This window comes from Saccostrea cucullata, unplaced genomic scaffold, assembly GCF_032062105.1.
Source record: "Saccostrea cucullata isolate Sc308-1 unplaced genomic scaffold, CSIRO_AGI_Scuc_v1 ctg155, whole genome shotgun sequence".
Taxonomy (NCBI): domain Eukaryota; kingdom Metazoa; phylum Mollusca; class Bivalvia; order Ostreida; family Ostreidae; genus Saccostrea; species Saccostrea cuccullata.
Genome location: NW_026930491.1, coordinates 143,650 through 163,294, shown reverse-complemented (window position 1 = coordinate 163,294; position 19,645 = coordinate 143,650). Strand labels below are relative to the sequence as shown.

Sequence of the window (19,645 nt, the reverse complement as noted above, 5' to 3'; positions counted from 1 at the left end):
TTATTGTAACACTATATGTACCTTTGAGACATTGACCGACTCCCCGGTGCTAGAGAACAGCTCTATTCCAGTCAGTCCCACATAATGCTTGTCACCCCATGTGGTTTTAATGTTAATGACTAAGTCCTTTCCATAAGGCAGCTCAGGAATCACAAAGTTGTCTACAGAGCTACAAGAATCAAATATATTCAGTACATGCAAGTCAGCAAATAGCATTCTGTTAAATAATTAACCATAAGTGAAATTTCACTTCTTTGGAAATCACCTTTCTTCATGGGGGACCAATGTTTGTGGATTTTATGGGAAGCCCTTACTGTTAACCCATTAATTGACATCTCCACAAATGTTTACATGTGTTCTGTAAACATATTGATTCATTGAATCTATTATAATGAGTAAATGTCCCTTTGAACAACTAAAATTTTGCTTGCCCAAGAAGAACATTGACCCCAAAAATTAAAATGATTCCACAGTAATTTCTTTGTCTATATTTTTATTCAAAGATGCATTCTATTTGAGATAACATATATATCCACTGTCCTAGTCCCAGGATCATGAAGCAGATTTAGATTAAAGTCAAATTTTCAATCACCTGTAAAATATTTATTAGGTGGTGCAATATTTTATAATATTTTCATTTTAGACTATTTGATTTCCACTTTAGCATCAGATAAAGTTTTCGACTTTAGCTTAAGATCTTTCATGATCCCGAGGCCTGATGTAACATGTTAATCTAAACCAAATCCATTACTTACTCCTCCTCATTGGTTGTCACTGGCTCCGCCTCTTCTGTCTCCTCTTTGATTGACGGTTGATTGGGTGTGGCTTTCTTAGAGGACAGTTGTAGATATTCATCTAGAGCATCATCTACAAAATTTGATATTGTGAACATACTTAAAATACATAATGTAAATGTGGATGTTTAATGAATCATTTGATGAAGTGGCAAAAGCCAAATGGGTGTTTTTTTTCCCATGAAAACAATGTAATATAATTGTTAATTGAAATATCAAATTCAGAAATTAACATGCCAATCAGCCATGGAATATTTATTGGTATGCAAAAAGAATAAAAAAAAAGAACTTTAATACATGTATCACAGTGGGTGAACCGTGATAATAAAGTGTAACTATCCTACATGTAAATTTCTGTGTTTAAAGTACACACATAATTATAAATGAAAAATAACTTCAGTCAAAATGATTAATTCAAGGAATGATGAAGCATGCATTTAAATTTTTTATGAGAAAATTTTTTAATTATTATTCGAAGGTTAAATTTTTTTCAATATTACAAATAATCAGTTTCAACTGGGAAATACCTAATAAATGAAGGACATTAAATGTTACCATCTAAATCCATTGAAATCCTCCCTTTCTGGTGTCTGTCAAACATATTTAGTGAGCCCCAGGACTCCTCCAAGTTTTTCTTCTGATTGTCCCTCCACTTGGCTCGGTTCTGTTGAATTTTCTTCATGGGAGTGGCGCTGTTGGATTCTTTTCCTGTCTTGGATGATGACGACGATGATGGTGGTTTCTTGTCCATATCAAATACAGTCTTCAAATCAGGCTTCCTGTAACCATACAAAACCCTAGATTACCTTGAAGGAACAATTTTAAATGCAAATATTGAGAGACTGGGGATAACTTTGCACAACATTTAGTTAGCTGAAAATTATATTTTGCTGTTCACAAGATAGAATTAAATTGAATAAAAAATAAATCAAAGTGGGAAAATAACAATTGAGAAATACCCATGAATAATGATAAGTACATATTAAATTTGAAATTGTTTTTCCACTGTAATTGTAATTCGCAAAATCATATAGATAAATCGAAGCTGAATCAGAGTGGTGTATTGATATCTCTGTGAATACCTTAGCTGTATACAATATTGATATCTCTGTGAATACCTTAGCTGTATACAATATTGATATCTCTGTGAATACCTTAACTGTATACAATATTGATATCTCTGAATACCTAAGGCATACCAAGTAATGATGAGATATCTAAGTGAATACCTATGTGTATTATTGATATCTCTGTGTATGGAGTATTGATATCTCTGTGAATGGAGTATTATCTCTGTGTATGGAGTATTGATATCTCTGTGAATGGAGTATTATCTCTGTGTATGGAGTATTCATATCTCTGTGTGTGGAGTATCAATATCTCTGTATATTGATATCTCTGTGTCAGGGCCGTAACTACCATTGAGGCAACGGAGGCAATTGCCTCCTCTAGATTTTCATTTTTTTTCTTGGAAATAAGAAACACAACACAAGCAGCTGGATCAATGATCATTTATTTGTTTGATTATAGCCACCTGAGCAATTTTTCAGCTATCCAGTGAGTGTCACCATTACCTATGCTCGGCGTTCATCCTTTGAGCAGAGAGGGATATCTCGTGCCACAGCTGTGACACGGGGCTTGGTTAACTTTATCTCTGTCCGTAGGACCAGTCCCCATGTCCCATAGCGAAATTCGAACTACGGCGATCGATCATTTTAGAACTGCATTTAGTACAGTGAAAACTATCTCAGTGTATGAGTATTGATATCTCTGATACCCCTATTGACTTAAATAATTTTATCTTTTTCTTGGGAAAAGTCAGTTTGTATTTATCATTGTTTATATTTACATTCAGAAGTTAAAATTACGATTGAAATTTATTTGATCATATCTATCCAAAATAGTACATAAATAGGTAATATTTCCATTTCTAATTTTTTTTCTGTGATAACTCTTTGAAAGTTAGGGGAGTTTATTTCTTGATAATTCTGCCGGAATGTAAATTAGGCAGGTCGATAGGTCAGGAGCTAAGGAGGCCTAATATGCATGCATATCTCGTGCGCATCTGTGTCTGTGTCTGACGCTAAAAGGCCAAATACGCATGTAAATCTCGTGCGGCTGCCTTTGTTTTTGACGTCAGTGGGCGAGGACTATTGAAATTGGAATTGGAGTCCTTGTGTAATTTAAATCGATTAGTCTACATTTTTAAAGTCAAAATCTACAATTTTATTTCACAATGAAATGGAAATATAATGATCATCTCTGTTAGTATAGTATGCCAGTACATCAACGATAGTGGGAAACATGTGTAATTTATGTATTGCCCGTTATGTTATCTGTTTCCATGTTGAGAATTGATATCTCTGTGTATTCAGAAATATAATAAAGTGGTAAGCATGTGTCAAAATCAAGGAAATGGTCCATCTTGTGCCGTTTGAAGCAATTTTTTTGAGGGGGGCTTTGCCCCCCGCACCCCTATCTTTGGGGGCCTATTGGCGGCCCCCAATGTATCTCTGTGTTTTACCCCTAGTTACGGCCCTGTGTGTATAGAGTGTTGATATCTCTGTGTATGGAGTATTGATATCTTTGTGTACAGAGTATTGCTATCTCTGTGTATGGAGTATTGATATCTCTGTATGTGAAGTATTGATATCTCTGTGTAAGGAGTATTATCTCTGTGTATGGAGTATTGATATCTCTGTGTATTGATATCTCTGTGTATGGAGTATTGATATCTCTGTGTATGGAGTATTGATATCTCTGTGTATGGAGTATTGATATCTCTGTGTATGGAGTATTGATATCTCTGTATGTGAAGTATTGATATCTCTGTGTAAGGAGTATTATCTCTGTGTATGGAGTATTGATATCTCTACGTATGGAGTATTGATATCTCTGTGTATGGAATATTGATATGTCTATGTATGGAGTATTGATATCTTGTGTATGGAGTCCTGATATCTCTAAGTATGGAGTATTGATATTTCTGTGTATGGAATATTGATATATCTGTATATGGAGTACTGATATCTCTGTGTATGGGCTATTGATATCTGTGTGAATACTTACCCACTTTCTGGCCACATAGCCAGTTCCTCGTCAATCAACATGTCTACATCCTCCTGTTGAATCATGTGATCTTTCAGAGGGAGAGGGGCTGGAACATCTTGGCGACTTCCTCCTCGACTTGGGGGATTTTCAAATGGACCTGCTGTGTGGGAATTAAATCTACATGTAAACTCATTGAATGACAATGCCAATGAATGTCAATGAATTAAAATTAAACATTTTTTTTAAAAATCAATAATTAATCACTAAAATATACTCTACTTACCAGATTCCTCTTGTTTTAACCATTTTGGAACATCCTTTTTCTTTTTCTGGTCCCTAATACATAAGAATAGGAAATTCACTTTGACTCACATGAATGCAAACATTGCATTTACTATTGAAATGTTTCATTAATTCACATCAAACTGATTATTTAATCATTTTGACAACAATTAAAATATTTAAGTATATATACATATATTATTCTGTATCAATAAATGGTCTTGCATTTAGATGGATCATAATTTTCATCTTCTACATTTAACACTCTCTCACCCCAAAAAGCAATGCTCTTTATAGATACCCATGTACACGGTAGACTCCACAGTCTAATCAAATGGTACAAGTATCATGTTTAAAACATGTTGAACTACTTCTACTCTGTGCAATAAATATTGTAAGGTAGAGACTAATCATTAAAAGTAATTATTTAATATTGAAGCAAGGATAGTATACATGTAAATATAAATATGATATTGTAAAAACAATTATGATCATGATTTATTTCTAAACATCTTATAAGTATAAATTTAAAGTGAAAATAAACTGAATTTATGGAACAGTGACCCCATGGGAAAAAGTCTGATTATAGTACAGGGAAAAATGTTATAGCAAACAAGCTTATAATGAATTGATGCTTATAGTGAAGCAATTTTCATTCCCCATCACTTTAAAGTAAATTGTAAACAACAGATATGACAAATTATGTTTATAATAATGAAGCAAAATCTCCCGTTCCAGGCAATTCATTATAAGTGTGTTTTACTGTATTCACTTTTAGGGGCTTATAGGCAGGAAAAGCATGACCAAAAAAAATCTGACATACAGTATTTTAAATCGAAATGTTTCATAAGCTTTTTTTGTTTGAAAAATAAACAACTTGTAAACAAAATCAAACATTTTTAAAGAAACAAAATAACCTTTGCAAAAACTAATTTCATTTCCATGAAATCCAATGCAAAGAAGGGTTTGGTCCACAGGATGCCAACAGTCTTAATACTTAACCCTAAAGTACAATGTCATTCTGCTTGAATAAAGATACCTTCCTATGCCCTCAATATCATGCATACTGTAAAATCACATATTTTCGAGGGGTCAAATTTTCATGGTTTGAAATGAAAAAAGTTTCATGGGAATTTGAAACTGGTTGAAGAATTGTTTAGTAGTAATATATGTGAAAAATTGTAATTCGTGGTGGATATAAATTCGTGGGTCTCTTCATACCTCGAAAACCACAAAAATTAACCACCCAAGAAAATAAGTGATTTCACAGTACTGTAAATCACTTTCTATTCGTGATAACTTTATTTTTGCATAATTACGCAAGACCATGTGCTCACGTAAATATAATTCTGGTATATATATAAGAATTCCTTGTGATTATGTAGAGCAGTTTCCTCCACAATTTGTGAAAAAATTTTCGCACTAATATAGAGCACATGTCTTTCTCGCGAAAATAAAGTGACACAAAAATTTAGTGATCTACAGTTATCTGTATTATATCCCCAACAGGAAAAAGTAAAAGTGTAATGCAAAAAGTGGAAGAACCTGCTGAAAGCTGCATGCTTAATATTGTAACATCATGCAAAGAATTAAAATATTACATAATGTTCTTATTGCGGCCATCTAACATCATATCCAACCAAACTGGGCGCCTTGTAAGGTTTGCTTGGCTGTCCTCGTTATTATACATGTTAAACCTAAAGTCCAGTGATATTCATTTACACTGATAAACCACACATGATTTGAAAACATAATAGTATACATTCATATCAGTGATGTGCAGAAAACAGCTTAGAGGTTTATTTGGAATCGTTTATCGGGACTTAAATGTCTGTGGATGCTGCGAAATTACAACCCCACAGACAATAACTTTGTCAACATAATATATTATGTGTATCACACTGAGTACTCAGTAATATGAATAGAGCGTATTCAATGTTTTGTAGTTTAATACAAAATATATTGCAATCATGAGACAGAATTTTTTTTTATTTTCATGTGTGCTTCGCACTTGTTAAATGTACATGTACCGGTATTTAAAAAAATTCTGTCTTACGAGTGAAAAAAATGCCACATCCAACCACAAAACATTGAATTTTGGGTTTATTACATTTTCCACTTTCCTTTTGCCTTAGCAAAAATCACTGGTTGTGACATCTTAGTTGAGTGGATGAGATATCAAAAGATTGAAAACATTGTAACATAGATATTAGCAACATATTTGGAAAGTATTTAGCATTTTTGTCTCTTATATCAAGATGATATAGTTACTATCTCTCTCTTAATATTAATCTCCATAATACAGGCTACAAGATGGATCCCATTTTTTATGCCTCAGTATATTTAATGCTAATAGATAACTGATATTAATAATATATTAAAATTTAAATCATGTGGGGAAGGATTTAAAAATATATCTAGAATTTAACAAAACACAGTCTATAAAAATTTTCTTTTCTAAAGTTTATTACTCCCACAATTTGGACTGTCAATAATAATTTGGTTAAAAAATTGAAATCAATATAATTTATTTAAAAACTTGAAAGGACATGCATATTGAACAATGAGGGGATGAACTTGGGTGATATAGAAAATTTAATATTACTAAAATGTCCAGCACATTCACTCTCGGGACTTAACTCCTGATTAGTAACTTACAGTGCATTCATTAATGTTAAATACACTCCACAAATGTTCTGATTAAATTGTTCAGAGGGTTCAATATTAAATAATTTGATTGATTTGTAAATTTATACCCATTACTAAATACTAACACTTCCAAAATGAATTTCTTTTCATGTCAATTTCACATTCCAGTTACAGTGATAAAACTCAGAACACTTGATTTTATACACAGAAAACAGTTAAATGAGTTTTTAAATAAGGGTCAGAAATCACAATGAAAAGAATTACATTGGTGTTGGATAAGACAGTTTTAACTGTATGTACCAATAATTAACAAATATAAAATTGAGGAATTGATAAAGTTTGTCTGATCAAATACAATTCAAATATAGAGGAAAATCAGTGAATTTAAAGAGTGAAGGAGGAATAATCAATATATTGACTGAGATAACCAACCACTTTCATTTAAATTACAGACAAAATCTCCAAGAGAAGCACAACAACTTTACACAGTGATACTTTTAACTCTGTCATCAAAATTGACTCTCTTTTTAATTTGTAAAATATCTATGTGCACTGCTTATCCAATGCAGACTAAATGATGTATCACTTTGTTTTGACTTACCCCAGTACATTTACTTCCAATAGATAACTAACGGTCTACTAATCAAACATCCAGTGACAAGCTTGTCTACATTATCTAATACCTCTAACCAGAGAACTACTCACTTGGTGTTTTGGTTCATCTGTTTGAGTTTCTGTAACATGGGAATGTCATCCTGACTCTGTAGCAGTGACTCGTCTGACGTGTTGTTTTTGACGTCCTCGGTCTGCGAGGGTTTGGCAGCCTCCGCCGGCGTCTTGTCCTGAGTGGATCCCCGCCGCTCATCTGACTTCTTTCCGCTTCCTTTAGGACTTCTTACATCAGCGCTATGACAAAGAATTTTTTTACGATTATAACGGCTTTTGAATTTCTCCTCCATGGTTTATATATAGTCTGTCTACAAGACAATCCTATTGGAAATGTAGAGCAATAGAAAACCATAAAAACAGACTCTAGTGTTAGCATTTAACTGATTGTATATCTGGTCAACTTGCATTAAATTATTCATAACATCTCTTGGGTATTTACCCCTCAGTCAGTTCTCAGTATTTAGAAGAAGAAAAAAAAATCACTTATACAACAGTGTCTAGAATAGAGAAAAGCAAATTAACTAATTTTAAAAAAGAAATAATGCTCTTTATTTTAACACTCATTGGTCAAATTTATTGCATAAATGCATTATGATTAATGAGAAAGCCAATAGAAAGGTTTGAATCCCTTCACTTGTTAATAATTAATTATTGTCCTCTCATTTATTCCTGGAAAATCAAGGACTTTCTCTATAATTTATTGATTCCTTCAGCCAGTAGTTCTACACTGCATTAGTCTTAATGGCTGATGTGTTATATTGTCACAAATCTTAAGATTCCTCTTAATTGTTCTCAGTCTTTATATTTATAATTTTCTTGGGAGTAAATTAAATTTTATATTTTATATTTGAGTAAAGTAAAATACATGTAGTTAATCATAACCCTGCTGTTCTGTAAAGCTGTAACTTCATTTAAAACACAAGCTGTCAAAACACACCAGTAGTAATAAAAGAACAGTAAAAGGAAATCAATTTCTTACAGACTTGCACTGACTGCACTAAACTTTAATTTTTTTCAGTACTACGTTAAGAGGCCATCCAATTGCCTTGCATTAAATATTAAGCCTGACCTTTCACTGGCAGCCTTGGACCCGTTGTTAGCAGTGATCTCCCCTTCTGTGGAGGAATGCCCATCAAGTTTGGCCGCCATCCGCTTTGACTTCCGGGGAGTTTTTGCTCCACCCTTTTGTTTTCCTGCCACTTTGGACTCTGCATCTATGAAACAAAATACTAATGCTGTATTTTGACTGATGGAAAGAATATGACAAATTACCTACAACACAGGATAAACTACAGTAAGATTATATAACCATGCTGTTACTGAATTAAAAGAATAAAAAGATAAAATTTGCGACATATAACCGTAAAATAAAGAGAATTGTAACTACTCTCCTGAAATGCACATATACCAGAGTAAATTAAACACATTTTTTTCTTAATACATTTGATTTTAGATTTACTATGAAAATAAAATAAATATTCCATACAAGTCTCACTCTAACCTTGCAAATGTTTATAAATACTAGGTAGCCGTACAGACATTTTTTTTAATTCCAACTTCTAACACATTGTCACATCAACAACTCCAGAAGTGACACATTCCTTGTTCCAGATATTTTTTTTTTAAGTCTGCATATTTAGAGACTGATTGTAAAACCTGCAACACTGTTTCTATTTTCATTTTTATATCATAAAATGGTCCTTTTCTCCCTACCACAAGCACACATTTAGATAAATTCTCAAAGATCAGGTGCCATGTCAATACTTAGTTATCTAATGTTAGCAGATAGTTGTCTCGGCTTTTAGTCCATTCTTTGCATTCAAAAGTTTAAATGATACTGTCTGTGCACTTAGCATTTAAATCCACCATTTATTACAAGTCAACACAAAATATATATTGTATCAACAAAGTAATTGTCCTGTTTGCTACTACATGTATTTATATCTTTCTATAACCGGAATGATTATTACTTAAACACGGCAGCCAGTCAATTGATTGGTTATAATCAATTACAAGGGAGCCCAGAAAATCTAATATCAGAGAGAGTTATACCTGGGAAGTAAAAGTGTCACCGTGAATGTGTAAAATCAAGAATCTCAAAAATCAAAGGACATTTTCTTAGTAGTATTACTGAAATAAAAGCATGCATGGGTATCAAAGGTTCGTTTTCTTGTATTCTACATAATTATTCAAAACATAATATGAAAAAAAATTTAAAAGTGATATTTTAATATTAACAATTTCAATAGAACACAATCCATAAGAACACCAAAGGTTTTGATAATGGAATTTTTGGGTTGTTATGTAATTAAATCTTATGATCTTAGCTGACCAAATCCCTACTTATAAATCATGATCAACCTTTTAACAATCAATTAGCGGTAGGCCATTTTAAGGTTTTTGTATGTTTACCATCCTCAGATGGATCAGTTTTTAGGTATGAAAATTAAAAGCACGTACATGCACAAATGAAATATATCCAAATGAACAAAAATTAGCATCTCTTGAAAATCTTTTTGATTAAATATACAATTGTTTTATCTTTTTTATTTTTGAGTTTAAAAAAACTCAAATTTTTTTTTTTTAAGTATTAAGTAGTAACTTTAATTTTTGAGTTAAAAAAACGGTGTTTGTGTTTATGCATGTACTATCAATTATTTTTTTATTCTACATTATTCAGTAAAGGGGAAACTATGGAGTTACTGGTACAGTAATAAACTTTTAATTAACATTAATGTTGCGTTTTTATGTTGATCTATGCTTTTTCTTCCTAATATATAGGTTTTTGATCGTTGGAATATGGCTTTCATAAAAACATTCTTTGAAAATGAAATTTTTCCTCATTTTATTTTCTCCTCAGAATTTAACTCTGTCAAAATGAGCAACGACTATGATTTAATGAATTTAATGATTTATAAGCCTCCAATATTATAAGCAAATGGAAATGTGGAAAATGAATCAGTCCACAGATTAACATTGAAGCATTATATATTAAGACATAAAGTATAGATTATGAGATGGTTCTTCAACCTGCAAGCAAAATTGATTTACTAAACATCCATTTGTCCCTCTGGTAACCCATATAAATTTGGAATACACAATAATAATTTTCTTCATCAAAGCTATTAAAATTAAAAAGCACACAATTTGCAGAGTCTTGTGGGCAGGTATGGCCTTTTAACTTTATTTTTATCTCAAGAGAGTTATCTCTCCTATCAGAGGGATAATGGACCTTAATAATAATAATGCCTTACACAGTAGAACATGGTTATAATGCACTTGAAAGATTCATTTACCGGTAATCCAATGTATATATTCTTTACAAATATCACTTCATTATATGCATGCATGTATTCAGACTTTCATGGTTCATTATAAACATGTTGTACTGTGTTAATAATGGACTACAAAGCATGAAGTACTGTAAACCAACATTTATTCGTGACGACTTTGTTTCGCGATTTACCTCGGGTAAACTAATTTGCTACGTAAAATTTTCATGATCAAGCCTTTTTGGGTTTATTCTAAATAGACACGTCGAGAAATATTACCGATGACATCTCTCTCGTGAAAATTTCTAGCATGCCAATAAAAGTTGGTTTACAGTAAGTACTCAATTTACAAGGAAAATGCATATTGTGTACACAAAATATTCATTGTGGAAGACAAAGGCATGGTCATTATTTTAAAAATATTTTCAAAATGTTTATAAATAGGAAAAAATAATTCCAAATAAAGTAAATTTATCTGTAATACAAGAAATAAATCACAGTTGAACTTCGGTATCTCAAATACCATTAGGTTGAATACCAGGGATAAGTTGAATTGAGTCCAAAGTCCCAACCATAGTCTAATTTTGAGTTTTATTCATCACAGACATTCAGATATCCTGTTTTCTGGTCAGTCACATCAAATTCCAGATACCGAGGTTTAACTGTATTTTTTTTCTTGTTATCGGTAGTTTTTCATCATTAGGAAAGTCACACTAACTAGAGATATTACTTTTGAACATTCACTTCAGATCTCCTTTTGCCCCAAAACCCTCTACAAAGCAAATTTTTCCACAAACACCTGTTCAGGATTTATTTTTACCTTCCTTTTTGGGATTTATGTCCACCCAGAACTGCCGAGGATCTTCGTCAAACAGTTCACCAGTTGGTGGGGACCAGTTTCTACGACCTGGAGAAAAAGAGGATTCTGATTGGTCAACAGTGGTCGAGTCTTTCAAAGAATTTCCTTGAGAGGAAGTATTATTTTTATTTGTTGACCCCAATGTCTTATTTTTTGTTTTAGATTTTATAACAGAGTTTTTGCTATCTTTCTTATTTTCGTCTTTGAACGTCACAGTTCGAGGTTTGGAATCTTCATCTAAAGTATATGTGTATTTAGCGGGTCTATCGTCATCATCTTTAGTGTAAGTGTACTTAGCTGGTCTATCATCAGATTGTTTTTCACTTGTACCGGTACTTGCTTGACCATTTTTAGAATCACTATTATTGTCCTCTTTCTCTATAGTATATGTATATTTTGCGGGTCTGGCTTCATCAGAACGTGCAGAAATAATTTTCTTTCTTGGGTTATTCACCCTTTTCCCACTTAGCGGTGGTTTACCAGTAACCACATTATCAGCAGTAGGTTGACTGGAAGGCACTTCAGAAGGACCACTTCTTTGTTGGGATTCCTGCTGTACAGGCCTTTGTGGGGCACTTGCTCTTTTGTCTGATAATACTGGCTTGGCTTTAGTTTTGGCACGAGGAGGGGGGCTTACTACAAAGTTACTTGGGGAGGGATAGAAAGGTCTAAAGTTGCCACTGAAAATGTTTGCTTTGTTGCGATGACTTAGATTTATATATGCCTCATTGTCAACATCTGAAGCAAACTTATCCAGCAGATTTTCTATATTTTGTTCACTGTCTTCTGACCGCGTTGAACCAGTGTTGAGCGCAAAGTTAGAATCAGAACTAGAGGGTTGACCCGGACGCCTGTTACGAGGTGTTCGGTAATACCTCTGAGAACTAGGATAGTGATTGGTTGGAATTGGAGGACCGCCATAGCTTGGTTCAAATGTTGCAGTAACAGGACCATGTCTGTCATATATAATCCTAGGAGTGCTATGATATGGATCTGCTCCTTGGTCAGCTCCATAGCGACTATTTTCTCCTTCTTCATCAATAGAGACTGGAATTTCCTGCCTGGCTATTTTTTTGTTGGGCCTTGACCACTGCTTTCGCCTTCTGCCAGACGAACTGCCCCCAAATGAATCACTGTTCTCAATACTGGAAGACACATCATCTGGATTCTCAAAGGAATTGTATGGAAGATCGCGGACCTTGGAGCCATTAGGATCATAAAGTTTGGGAACTGCTAAGTTTGTTTCGTAAATAGACCATGAACCACGTTTAGAGGGTGTCTCCTCCTCAATAGATCGTGTGTCTACAACTTTTCCCCACGTTTTCCTCTTTTTGGGAGGTACCTTAGATATTTTGGGTAAGGAAACTCCAGAAGAATTTTGATAATTTTCTTTATTACTGTTCAAACCTGTTTGAAATAACTGATCTCTGCTTTTCTCCCGGCCATAGTTATGAGCAAATGGGTTTCCCTGGCTTGGCTTAAATAAATCCTGTCTGCTATTGTGAGTTTTTCTGTTTGTCTGATGAGCTGAAATCTGGGGTAGGAATATCCGAGGTGAAGATCCATTTGCTTTCACAGACATAATTATGAAATCAATACTTCCAAAGAAACATTCTCTCTGTCGTTAACCCCACAGGAAAATCTATATCAAATGTCTACTCGCAGGTTGTTTACTGAATCAAGTACACAGATTGTATACAACACATTCACATGACTCATGTCGTAGTTCTTACATTTGTGATCTTGATTCCTCCTATGTATTTCACACGTCAACAGACATAAAAAATCTATATGCACAGCTCTGTGTTATCGTACAGACCTCGCCATATTTCCTGACAACACAGTAAACAATGGCAAAATTTCAATGCTTCCACTTAATGACAAGCTTTAAAACGTATTAATGGCAATGAATCTAGGTCAATAACGTAATATCTTATTTTTTTCTTTACTAGGTTCCAAGCTGTAGACAAATATGCAGTATGTTCACGTAATATTCTACCACACTTTCACTGGGGCTTGCCAAATAAGACTAAAATAAATGACAGCCATACTTAGAGATACAAACAAGGAGAAAAACCTGAGTCAACAATAAAGTGACACTGGATTTAAATGCCCTGGAAGTGCTTAGTCTATATGTAAAATATAGCATAATTCAGGACGTTAAATGAGGGAGAACCAGTCACAGATTAAAGTCAACTGTATTAAGGTCACGGCGTTAATTTAAATGTCCAGTTTGGCCAAAATGACAACCATATAAAAGAAGTGAAGGGGTAAATTAATTAATCAATTGTGACACTCAATACCCATTTCCTTATTTTAATTATATATTTTACTCCACTTATATTGAACTCGCTTATTTTGAAATTCCGCTTACTTTGAAATAGAAATAAATCCCCAGTTTTTGCCTCTCATATTCTTTGCATTAAAATAACGGTTATATTGAAATCGGATATATTGAAATTTCGCTTATATTGAAGCCACTGATCGGTCCCCACAGGTGATAATGAGTTGTTTTCATAACGGTTATATTGAAGTACTCCCTGGAGGCTGTCGTTGCGGTTGGTGACAGTAATTATGCCTGATTGACCAGTTGATATACACAGTTGTGATTAATTAAGTTTTTACCTTATGTGTTTTTATATTGCATGTTCTACGAAATAAAATTCTTCACTGTGAAATTCTTTGCGTCCATGTAGTGCGTTATATAATACGGACATATCGAGAGTCAGACTAATTAGCTAAACTTGATATAGTAACCCTCACAGATCTAGGAAAAACACATAACTTTGAAATGAAATTGTACCGTCAATGGCTATTGATATGCCTAAATTCGAAATAACTAAGGGATTAACCCGAGTAAACTTACGACGAAATATAAGCAGCGGTCAGCAGTACTACAACCGTTTAAGTCCGGTGAATTTTCTCCAAAGCGTAAATGAATGCGATCGGGGAATATATTTCAAGATTTTTGAAATGAAACAGAAATAAAAAAAAAATATTTAACCTTTCAAGGACTCATATTCTATGTAATCTGTTTGCTGTTATAGATAAACGATAACAAAAATAATTTGTTCGGGTTTGTTCTCCATTATTTTAGATCGGGATTGAACTTGTAAAAATGTTTGCACGATTTCGCTTATATGATATATTCATGGTCCCCTTTTCAATATATGTCATATTTTTACTTATATCCTTTAACAGTAACACTTTTTCTGCTTTAACAATGAGAACTAGCTGCTGAGAATACTTTTCCTGACTGAGGTATTTTGTGGAAAGCAAAAAATAGCTTTAGGAAAGAAAAATATTCTGTTAACCCATTTCCTTATTTTAATTATATATTTTTACTTATATCCTTTAACAGAGAAAAGATGGCCCTGCTGTATCTTTATATAAGGAGACTTACTTTTTCCTTGCTTTAACAATGATGCTGCTGAGAATACTTTTCCTGACTGAGGTATAAAGCAAAAAATAGCTTTAGCTATTCACCTTTAACAATTCAGAAATGAGTTTTTTTTTTCATAAAAGGACCACTATATTTCAATTTTTGAAATGCAAAGTAATGGCTTGATATCATGCCTGACTAAAAGATCATTAAATCTATGACATGTTTGCCATCTTTCCATATTTCATCTTCCAACTGTCATACACAGTGACACTTTCTGAAAAAGGCCAAAGGGCCACAACTCTAATGATCCAAGTCACAATGGCCCTGCTGTTCTTTATCAGCAGATTTTCCTCCTTATATGGTTCTACATATAATTTTGCTCACCTTCTGTGGCCTTTGAGGGGCATGATTTAAACAAACTTAAATTTCTGGTATGACATGAGGATTCTTCTGTATCTACATGATTAATTACCCAGTATGCCTTTGCTATTTCTGAGATTTTTTTTAATAGAGATTTTTCTATATACAAATATTCTGATATGAAAAGCTTGATTGTCTCATCCCACCACCAGGGTCATTTATAACAAACTTGAATCTTCTTAAGTACAGATGCTTTTATTTATAAGACTAATCATTCCTTGCTGTTCTTGAGAAGAATTTCAAAGATTTATTCTATATTTTTATTTTATAAACCTTTATCCCCTGTTGTGGACCTACCCAAACCTTGGGGGTTATGGCCTGAACAAACCTGAGAATGCTTCTGTAACATTTTAATTATTCAAGCATTTGCTATTCTTTAAAGATTTTTTGAAATAAATTAATTACTGTGTAAATCTTTAATTTCCTATTGTGGTCCAATCATACCCCCTGTGGTTATGATATGAAGAAACTTGAATCTAAATGTAATACAGTTTCACTGATAAGTTTTTATACTTTTTCTGATCCAGAAGTTCTTAACATTTTCTAAAGATGCCATTTCATTAAAATTTTCTAAAGATGCCATTTCATTTTCATTTGAGCAAAATTGAATGCCCCTTAACCAAGGATGTTCTGTGCAAGGTTTCGTACAAAACTGTTCAGTGGTTCTAGCACAGAGAAGATGATACTGTAAAAAGTTTACAATGATGACAAAAACCAAAAAAGTACAAATTTCTATCAGAAAAGCTAACATCTGCCATTTGCTCAGCTGGGCTTAAAATTATTTCTATGTATGTGCACCTTAAAATTGTATGTACGTCTATGATCGAATTAAATTCATTCTTTTATACATTTCCAGGTTAATGCACAAATTGTTATTTGTTAAGTGTGGAAGAAATTCAGTGAGCTCTCTATCATGTATTTCATTGGAAAAATGAAATTGCAAATTTTTAGATCAGGTCAACATTTAAAGAATTGTTTTTGTACCTCTAGCCTTCATTTTGAAAGTGTATCAATGGATAGGTCATCAATTATCTTTCTTTTTTTTTATCTTTCCATGTGGAGTTGTATACAATTGCATGAAATACATCAAAATAAAAATGAGCCAACAATTATTAACAACTGGTATTCAACTCATAGCTGAAAAATGATGTCTGCAAAAAATTCTAAGAGGGAGATCAAAGTTTATAAACAAGATAATTTTGAATGTTAACCTTGCTGATTAAAAAGAAGTGAAAAGAATAGACGCCAGTGTCAATTGTAAAATGAGAATTTCCTTCCATGTCTAAGCTCTTTCTCTTGCACAACTGGTTAAATATAGTGGGTTTAACATTTGGAAGGTTTATAAATTTTCAAAAGAGACAGAATGTTATGTATGAAACAATCTGAGTCCTACCTTTATGGTGCCCCTCCTCGGCCTCTGACCCTGACCTGTCAGAGGTCACCACAGGTCGCTGAATATCCCTCTCTGCATGATTCATGGTACGTGTCTCACTGCGAATCACTGGGCGATCCCCGGAGGATGGGGAGGGTCCATTTTGTCTGAGATCCAACGGAGGCACCCTGGGGGATGGAGAAGGGGACTGCACACTTGACTTGGAAGACCTAATGAAAGCTTGTTCAAATGGATTTCTTTGAGCACTGTCTGCTGAGGGGGAGGGGGTGGGGGTTGTTTGTGACCTCCTCTGTGAGGAGGCTTTGTCGGAGGTCGGAGATCGGGTGTGGATCACGGGAGAAAGACTGATAGGGCTAGGGCTGTTTCCCGGGTCACGAGGCGAGATTTTATCACCATTGTCTCTCAGTGATATCACATAGCCATAATCAAAAACCTGGTTTCCACAACCCTTCTCAATATTGCCATCAAAAACTAGAACTCCACCAACAAATATCCGGGCATGTTTCACACCAATATCCAAATCCTGAAAATACAAGTATGAAACAAGAGGCCCATGGGCCACATCGCTCACCTGAGCATTGTGGCTAGCATAAAAGCAGAAATTAGTTTATTATTGAAAAGTTTAAACCAAAAAGTGGTCCCAACCATTCCTTAAAGGAGAGATGGAATGATTGGCACAAACTTGAATCTACACTACCTGAGGATGATTCCATATAAATATGACCAGTTATGGCTTTGTTATTCTTGAGAAGAAGATTTTTAAAGAATTTTCCTGTATATTTCTATATAAAACTTTGGTCGGCCATTGTGGCCCCGCCCAACCTACGGGGGTCGTGATTTGAACAAACTTGAATCCACAAAATCCGGGGGATTCTTCCATATAAATATGATCAATCATGGGTTTGTTATTCTTGAGAAGAAGATTTTTAAAGAATTTTCCTATATATTTTTATGTAAAATTGGTGCCCTGCCCTACCCCCAGGGGACATGATTTGAACAAAATTGAATCTACACTACCTGAGGATGCTTCAATATAAATATGACTAATCATGGCTTTGCTTTTCTTGAGAAGAAGATTTTTAAAGAATTTTCCTATGTATTTCTATGTAAAACTTTGGGCCGCCATTGTAGCCCCGCCCTACCCCCCCGGGGTCAAGACTTGAACAAACTTGAATCTACATTACCTGAGAATGCTTTCATTCAAATATGACCAATTATGTTATGGCTTTGTTATTCTTGAGAAGAAGATTTTTAAAGAATTTTCCTATGTAATTCTATGTAAAACTTTGGTCGGCCATTGTGGCCCCGCCCTACCCTTGGGGGTCATGATTTGAACAAATTTGAATCTACACTACCTGAGGATGCTTCCATATAAATATGATCAATCATGACCTTGTTATTCTTGAGAAGAAGATTTTTAAAGAATTTTCCCATATATTTCTATGTAAAACTTTGATTCCCCATTGTGGTCCCGCCCTACCCCGGGGGTCATGATTTTTGAATCTACACTACCTGAGGATGATTCCACATGAGTTTCATCTTTCCTGGCCCAGTGGTTCTTGAGAAGAAGATTTTTTTAAAAATGCCATTTTTTTTCAAGTGAAACATTATCCCCTTTACCTAAGGATACTTTGTGGCAAGTTTGATAAAATGTGAAAAGTTTACAGAATTTCAGAAAAGCTCACTGATAAGCTTAAAAAAGTAATCCATTTAAGTGAACATTATGATAACAAATTTAATAATTAAAAACATCACATTAGTTTTTGAAATCTACAGTCATATATAAAAATATACACAGTTTTATTTTCATTCTTAAGAATGGTTACTGACCGTGATACTCTTGTTGTGGTTCCAGATTTTAATTCTAGACACCTCTGTATGGGGTTTCTTTGTTTGAAGGCTTAAACAGATCTCTACAGGAACAGATTTCCTAAATTTACAGCACCACATATTTCTCTCCTTGTTTGTCTGTAAAAGATAATGATAATCCAAATACTGCTGGGCTTGACTGAATCTCAACTTCTCATATAATTTATATCTCTTGAGTAACAATTCACTGACATTTTGAAAAAATCTACCATGTACATGTTCTGAAAATTAAGTACATGTGTGATTGTAACAGTTGCATTCCAACTGACCTTGGATTTTCCATTGAACAAGACATCAATGGAGTTCTGTTGTTGCGAGGCTCCGTGAACTGTGACTTCCTCCTTACGGACAGGAAGGAGTTGTCTGTCCATGTCATAGAACTGGATTTCTGTCAGACCAATCAGATTCTTGTGACCCCAATTTGAGGTCAATTCAAGATTCACTTCTATACTGTCTTCATTTGGTGAAAACTTCCCAACCGACCTCTGTGTATCACAAAAAATTTATATGTTTTGACAAATAATAATAACGATGTGACTCTGAATTACTGGGCTAGTACACACATGTATGTTTCAAAACAGAATGTAAATTGAAAATATTGTTGCAACAAATAATCAATTTATGCAAAAAAAAAAGAATGAAAATTCACCTTTGTATTTTTGTTGACCATGTCGTTAACTGGACGTGTGGCCTTGACTGGTTTAGATGATGGAGGTCGGTTTGACTTTTCCTCCTCTTCATCTACAGAGGTGTCAATCTTACTGAGGACCTTCATCAACCTTTTCTGCTGCCTAAAAAAAAAAATTTAAAGATTAAAAATTGCAACATGAAGTACATGTAAGAGAGTCATAGTATATACAGCCTCTTTCTTCATTTTCAATGCAGGGTGGGGAGGTAAATTACAGAACTATTTTTTAATTCAACTAATAACAAAGAAAAATTACAATTTCTTTTATAAATATCAACTGACTGCTACTTAAAGTTCAAATACACAATAATAAC

General features: G+C 33.8%; 1 protein-coding gene across 1 annotated transcript in view; it reads right to left on the bottom strand.

Annotated features, from left to right (window-relative positions):
• LOC134228776 (katanin-interacting protein-like) overlaps window positions 1–19,645 on the bottom strand; it is a 38,922-nt gene that overhangs the window by 9,070 nt on the left and 10,207 nt on the right. Inside the window, 13 exon segments of the mRNA XM_062710470.1 lie at window positions 22–169; window positions 756–867; window positions 1,350–1,573; window positions 3,864–4,005; window positions 4,129–4,181; window positions 5,729–5,802; window positions 7,460–7,682; window positions 8,515–8,659; window positions 11,538–11,624; window positions 16,775–17,297; window positions 18,605–18,742; window positions 18,913–19,128; window positions 19,293–19,434. Coding sequence (XP_062566454.1) covers window positions 22–169; window positions 756–867; window positions 1,350–1,573; window positions 3,864–4,005; window positions 4,129–4,181; window positions 5,729–5,802; window positions 7,460–7,682; window positions 8,515–8,659; window positions 11,538–11,624; window positions 16,775–17,297; window positions 18,605–18,742; window positions 18,913–19,128; window positions 19,293–19,434 — 2,227 coding nt within the window.